The 7,532-nt window shown below is 35.0% G+C and overlaps 1 protein-coding gene across 1 annotated transcript; it reads right to left on the bottom strand.

Moving 5' to 3' along the window:
* Positions 1 to 839: 839 nt before the first annotated feature.
* On the bottom strand, positions 840 to 1,915 carry PRPS1L1 (phosphoribosyl pyrophosphate synthetase 1-like 1). The gene has a single exon (XM_011944149.1). The coding sequence runs from the start codon at positions 1,839 to 1,841 to the stop codon at positions 885 to 887; it is 957 nt and encodes a 318-aa protein (XP_011799539.1). The 5' UTR covers positions 1,842 to 1,915; the 3' UTR covers positions 840 to 884.
* Between the last annotated feature and the right edge of the window lie 5,617 nt (positions 1,916 to 7,532).

Here is a 7,532-nt window from a genome sequence, read left to right on the forward strand (position 1 = left end):
ATTTAACAAAAGGCACTACAATGTCACCTAACATCTACTATCATGGTGGTAGCAGACTAAGGAAGATTAAGTTACAGCAAAAATAACTAATATAAATATTAGCGATTGCATAGCAAAAAGTGGGTTTGCTTTCCAGAAGACTAGGGTACCCTGACCGTTTGGGCCCAGTAGGATATTTAGCAAGGAAAAGGTCAAGATGGGTGGAGGTAAAGCTAAATCAAAAGCAACAGGTATACCTGAGAATCCTAGATAGATAGTCTCCAAATAGATGGTGACAGATCTATCTTCCTCCTCTCAAGAAGCATTTGCTGTACTTTGTTGCTTCCTCTCAAGATCCCAGTGGCTGCTCAAGCTGAAAGTTATCTATTCCTGCCTTTCAGGGGGTTCAGCAACCAGAACTAATTTTGTGGTTGCTCAGGGCTCTTGCTGCAACTGAGCATAGAACTTGGAGAATTTGTGAAACAAAGTGGGGGTTGGGGCCAGGGGGTAGATTGGGTGGCTTTATTGCTAGTTGTTCTGAAAAAAGAAAACTCTGAAGCATTCATACGTAAGCTTTCCAATCACTTTCAAATACCTCTACAAAACACCCTCAAAAGTCTGAAATCTTGCACAGAAAGGCTATAGTTAAAGCTGCTGGGCTCACAAAATCATCAAGGAAGCCAGATGAGACAACCCAGCCAGGAAATCTTAGTGATTATTCTTAACCTGTTTTTCCCTAATTTAAGGTAAACTCTTATATACCTGATGTGGGATGTACAAAGTTACACTGGAGCAAGCTGACTCTTCTGCTGAACTTCTAATCAAACCTAAGAAAAAATAAAGGCAAGGTTTATTTTTATTAATCTTATTTCATTTTAAAATAGCATAACCTAGAAGTTATTCTGTTATAAAGGAACATGGCTGAACAGGTAGGAAACAGATTCCCCATTATGAGTTCTCCTTATGGCTTCTGCAAGGATCATGGAGATGTCAATTACTCGTATTTTGGAGCAATGCTTCATCTTATCCTCTTGAGGTATGGTATTGGTGACTACCACTGCTTCAAAGCATGCAGTGTTGATGCGAGAAATGGCTGGGCCAGAAAAGATTCCATGAGTCAAGATAGCATAAACTCTGGTGGCTCCAGCTGAGAGAAGTTTGTCAGCAGCAAGGCAGATTGTACCACAAGTGTCTGCCATGTCATCTACAAGGATAGCCACACGATCATTCACATCTCCCACTAGCACCATGCAGTCCACTTCATTGGCCTTCTTCCGTTCTTTATGAATCAAAGCAAAGTCCACATTCAACTGGTCTGCAATGGAGGTCACTCTCTTAGCTCCACCAGCATCTGGCGAGACAATAGTGCAGTTCTTCCACTCAGAGATATTCTCCCTTATCCACTTCAGGACAGTTGGCTCTGCATACAAGTTGTCTACTGGGATATCAAAAAAGCCCTGAATTTGAGAAGCATGTAGGTCCATGGTGATGATATGATCCGCACCTGCTATAGACAGCATATTTGCAACAAGCTTGGCAGAGATTGGGGCCCGGCTCTTATCCTTCTTATCCTGTCGGGCATAAGGGAAGCATGGGATGACTGCAGTAACTTGGCTAGCTGAAGCAATCTTGCAGGCATTAATCATGATCAAAAGCTCCATTAGACTGTCGTTGATTTCGCCACAACCACTCTGAACGATGTAGACATCCTCTCCACGCACACTCTCATCAATTTCCACGCAGGTCTCCTGGTTGCTGAATTTCTTGGTCACCACCTTGCCTAGCTCCAGGCCCAGGCGCTCGGCTATTTTCTGGGATAAGTCCTGGTGGGAGCTGCCGCTGAAGATTTTGATACTCGGCATCTTGGCCAACTACCAGAGGCACTCTGTCGAGCGATCCAGCTGCCACCGAGACTGGAACGGAAATGAAGCACAGACTCTAACGGTTTCCGGTTGTTACTCAACCGTTAGAGTCCCTTCCCCCTTGCGGCGCGTGGTCACAAATCGACCCTGGGTCTTTTGAAAAAATTCCTGCTTGCCACCTCCCACTTCACACTTTTGCTTGCCATCTCCCACTTCACACTTTTAAACTAAATAATCAAGAATTTACACTGTATGGAATTTTTTTTTCTATTAGCACCAGTATTAGTTTCCTAGGGCTATTTAAACAAATTTGAATGCATAAAAACATAAAACTTTTACAAAGCAAAACCCAAGTTTAAAAGGAAAATTACCTACTAAAGTATATGCAAAGGATTATTTTAGAAAGAATTTCCCCAATGAAGTGAGAAAAAGACAATAAAATAGAAAGTTGAAAAATGGCATAGGTAGGCAATCACAGTAAAAAAAATAAATGGTTAAGAAACGTGAAACAATTGAGGTAATCAAGAAAACGCCATTTTCACACATCAGGTAGTCAAAATGTTAAGATGGATAAGGTCTTCTGTTTGGATGGAATGTATAAATATGTAGGTTTTGCATGGCTAATTTTGCACGTAAGCTTTGACTCATCATGTATACTTCTAGGAATCTATTTCAGAGAAATTTTCACCAGCACCCCAAATATATATGGCTACATAGTAGTGTTGCTGTATTCATTCATTCAATAAATATTTTGTGAACACCTCCTATATATCAGGTATTATACTACTTCTAGGGTATAAAAATGGTGCATGACAAACAGTCATTGCCCTAGAATTGTTTATAAAAGGAAAATCTGGAAATCAACAAATGTTCATCAATAGGTAAATTACCAAATAATTTATGGTGTATACATATGCAACCATCAAACAGATTAAGTGTAATCATGTGGAAATATCTCCTAGGTATTTTTCTAAAGGTACAAAGTCAGTCACAAAAATATGCATAGTATTATGTTTATGTATTTAAGATTATGTGATACTGAAAGCATCCAAGTAGTATGGAAGTCCTCTTTATAATAATTACCTTTGGAGAGGGGAGTAGGTTGTGAGAGCTGAGAATGAAGGAGGACTGTTATATTTTACTGTTGTCAGTGTGGCATTTGAACATTTATTACTTTTATAATAAAAAAGATGAACAAAATATATTTGGTAATTAAATGTTTGTTAGCAAATTTTAAGCATACAACTTCCGTGGTGTATTGGGGCTGGAAATAGTGAGGAAGGAGGTAGAAAGGACCATAGATGCCAATAATTTCATAAAAATAATGGAGGCATCAGATCAGATCAACCATTTATATCTTGCTAATTGTGTGCCTGACATTTGGATACCAGGATGTTTTCATTTAGCCTAAACCAAATCATCATTTTTTTCATATTGTAAAATAATCAAATAATTTAATAGATTTTCTCACCACACTTCTGGGGTTCCTTAATGTGTTGGGTTCATGAATAGGATAAGCTCAGAAATGGGATAAGAAATGGGCTAGGCAACAAAGATGGGTAAGATTCAACAATGTCTGTGAAAAACATTACTTAGCTATAAAAAGGTAGTTTTATATATTGAATGGGGTATCATTATAAACTCAAATAAACAGCTATGTTTTAAATATTACACCAAAATGATTTGCTGCTGATCCAATCACCTCTCACCTGACATCAACATGCTTTTCTCCCTAGTTCACTCTCTTCCTGGTTGACAGTGTATGCCAGCCCATTTCTGTCTATAACCCTTCATTTGTATTCTTTTTATCAAAAAAATAAAAAAATCAACAGACCTACCTATACCACATAATTCTCACCCTTAGGCAGACTACATAAAGTGATTTCTAAAGAAAATCCCGTGGCTTAATTTAGAAGCACTAAAAAGTATTTGTAGTTTCAACTTATTTTTCTCTTACTATTCTCAGTGTGTCACACATTTTTCAGTTTATTTAAGAAAACAAAACAGATTCTAAACAGGTTTAATATTACCTAAATAGGATTAAATGCTAATGTAAACATTTAAAACCCATACATGGTTGCATTTTCCTTGAGGTGTTAAGGAGGAGAAATTTTTGTCTTGCTGCTATTTTTGTTTCAAGCTCTAGCTGTTGCTATATGTTATAGTTCCAGAAATTTGTCTACAGTCATAAAATGTTAAAGATAGATATGGCCTTAGAGACCACCTAGTCTGATATTACAATTCACAGACAGGGAACTAAGGCTCAGAGAAATGAAGCAACCTGCCTGGGATCTATCAGCTAAATAGAGGCAGAGTGTGGATTAAAATGTGGGATTCCTGAATTTCCAAGTAGGGCGGTGTCAACTATACACTTTTAAGCCTTTTCTTTGAGATTTATCAGAACAAAGGAAAAATTTAAAAGTACTACAAAATATTTGCATAATTTTTTTCTCTTTTACCAAGCAACTACAATAAAGAACAAAATCCCAAACATGAGACTGGAAAGATTTTTGCTTAAAAAAAAAAAAAAAAAAAAACCTTTTCCCAGAAAGAAATGAACCATTAGTAGTGTCAGGGAAGTAGCTTTGTTATTCTGACATTTCTGTTACCTACCTGGTCTATTGCAAGGGGATTTAGTGTCTGTTTACTTTGGTCTCTGTAGGTTGAGAGGGACATCTGTTTTATCATTGACTGCTTTTCACAAGTTACAGGTAGGAATGATGCCTATTGCATAGCACCTTCTATTAAGGACATTGTTTCTTAAATTATTCTGGAAACAAAAATTGTGATATAGAGACAATGCCTTATCTTTCTCCTTCCCAAGGCAAGCATATTTAAATGTCATCTTTATGGATCTATGAGAATTATTGTATTTTGAAGGTCTTTTGAGTCAATACCCAGAATATATATGTATATATATATTACCTTGGTAATAGTTTCTTGCTTTACTGATTATTCTTTTACCCTTCACAATTCCAACATAAATAATTCAAAGAGAGTTCTGATGCAGCTTGATCGGCTAGAGAAAAAAGAAACTCAGTCAGTCCTTTCAGAAAGTGAAGAAAAATGGATGTTGTATTTTAAATGAAATAAATGCTTTCACTAAACATATTTGCAGTTGACAAAATGCTAGATGTTTAGGTGGCAATTATAGTTTTTTGATAAACTGTCAAATCTTGTCACAACACATGTTACAAACAAGGACAGATTTAGATGTCCTTTATGACAGTTTTGTGTAGGTTGAGAATGTTTGGCAGTTAATTTCAAACGAGGAACATATTTTTCTTTCCAGCAGTTATCTGCTTGTTTATTAGGCAGAGTTTCTTTATGCCTTTAATCTTAACTCATTTGACTCACAGTTCCAGATCATTATTGTAACATTACTTTACCTCATTTATTTTATTCATAATAATCATCCACAATACTTTGAGAAAACAATTTCCTACAAAGCTTCACATTGATATAAATGCTTTAAGGTTTGTTTTGTGATTGTTTATGATTAAAGTTGACTACTCTGAGTGTTTACTGAGCTTTTGGTTGGAAATCTGTCATTTATACAATAAGTGTGTAGATAGTAACTAAATAAAGCTGAGTGAAACAAATAGAATAAGAGAAATTTTTGTGATTCAGAAATGTGGCTTTAATTCTGAGTGTTATGTTAGACTCATGAGGGTATTTTTGAAATGCACTTTGGAATTTAAAAAAACTTCTTGGTGAACTTAAAAATCCTAGTGTAAAATAATAATCTTGGAATGACAAGAAGGTTACATGAGCTGAGTATGTCATTGTAAAAGACAGACAAAGGAATACATAGAGAGGTTCCATAACTAGCAAATTGCAAATAAAAAAATCTTTTCAATATTTCTGTGAGATATTTTAAAGTATTTCAAAGCAGTTTTTGATAATGAATATTTGATTTTTCACATGCAATGTCAGTCTCATGAAATCAATAAAAAGATATGTTAATTTTATTTTGACAAAATCCAAGCTTCATTTATACTATTTAAACCTCTTTAAAAAGACAGTTCTTTCCTCCTCAAAAGTGACCATTTATTTAATTCTAACAATAAACATTGAAACCAGTTGTGCACTCACCTAAGTGAAAATTGTTTACCATTTGTTTTGGAATGGTTCTGCAATTCTCAAACTTCAGAGCATCAGGATCATTGGGAGGATTTGTTAGAACACAGATTTCCAAGCTCCATCCCCAGAGTTTCTCATCAGTAGGCCTGTGGTGAAGGCCCACAGTTTGTGTTACTAACAAGACACTAGACAAGACTGATGCTGTTGTTCTGGTGAACACACGTTTGAGAATCCATTTCATTTTATCTAAATTTATTGGCTAGATGCTTTCCATAAGGTTCTCCTATTATATTTTTCGTATCTGCAACATCTTTAGTACAATTCCCTTTGTCATTTCTGGTATTAGATTTGTGTAGTTATTCTCTTTCTTTTTGATCAATTTCGCCAGTAGTCTATCAATTGTATCAGCCCCTTCCAAAAAACCTAATATTTGAAATGGTTGATGTATCATACTTCATCGGCTACTTGTTTTTCACCTTATTGACTTCAAGATTATTTACTATTTACTTTTATCTCATCTTTGAGTTTATTTTGCTGTCCCTTTTCTAATTTGAGATGTGTGCTTAGCTTACTATTTACCACTAGTAAAGCTATATATTTTTCCTCTAAGTACTATTTGACCTGAAAGTTTATGTGTAGTAATTTTGTTATTGTTCAGATAAGGCCAATTTCCGATTTCGGTGGCAATTTTTTCATTTCAGGGGTTATTTACGGTTTATTTCTTCATTTACAAATATATGGGACATTTCTAGATATTTCATTGTTTTGGGTTTCTTGCTTAATCACACTATAGCCAAAAGACATATTCTCTGTGATTTTAATCCTTTGAAATTTGCTGCAACTTTTCTTATGGTCCTCCATGGTCACTTTTCATAAATATTTTGTGTGTGCTGAAGAATAAATGTACTCTTGAGTGGTTAGGTGCTATATACATACTCATTCATTAGATCTGAGATCTGATTTGTTTGTAGTAGTATTTACATCTTCTATAGATTTCCTGGACTTTTTGTCTGCTTTATCAAATACTGAAAGAAATAGGTTTCCACAGTGACTGTTGGTATGTATCTATTTCTCCTAACATAGCCCTCTCTTTCTTATTTCTCTTTATATTTTGAGGCTTAGTAGTTACCTGAAATTTAATTTGTCATATTTTTTTGATGAACTGTGATATTATTTTAAAGTAACACTATTTTTTTTCTAGTACTGCTTTTTGCCTTAAATTCTATTTTGTCTGGTGGTTATTTTATTATATTAGCTACCTTTTTAGATGCATTTGGTTTATTTTCCTATTTTTTAGTTTCCATTTTACTGCATGTTTATGTATTAAATGTGTTGCTTATAAATTGGATGAGGTTAGATTTTATTGTATCTCCTAATCAAAGTTATAAGTTAATGAATACCTTTCCCCTCCTCTCAGAAAATGCAAAGACCTTCATGTCATTTAACTTCACTTATTCCCTCCTGACATAAACAGTAACAGCCAGCTATTATCATTTTGTCTCTTCTTTCTTTTGCTTCCACATTCACATTATTATTATTTTATACAATCAGTGTCCCTTTAGATACATGTACCTATGTTTTACTGTCTTTGGTCCTCTTTTATTGTCA

The sequence above is a fragment of the Colobus angolensis genome, unplaced genomic scaffold (assembly GCF_000951035.1).
Source record: "Colobus angolensis palliatus isolate OR3802 unplaced genomic scaffold, Cang.pa_1.0 Scaffold229, whole genome shotgun sequence".
Lineage (NCBI taxonomy): Eukaryota > Metazoa > Chordata > Mammalia > Primates > Cercopithecidae > Colobus > Colobus angolensis.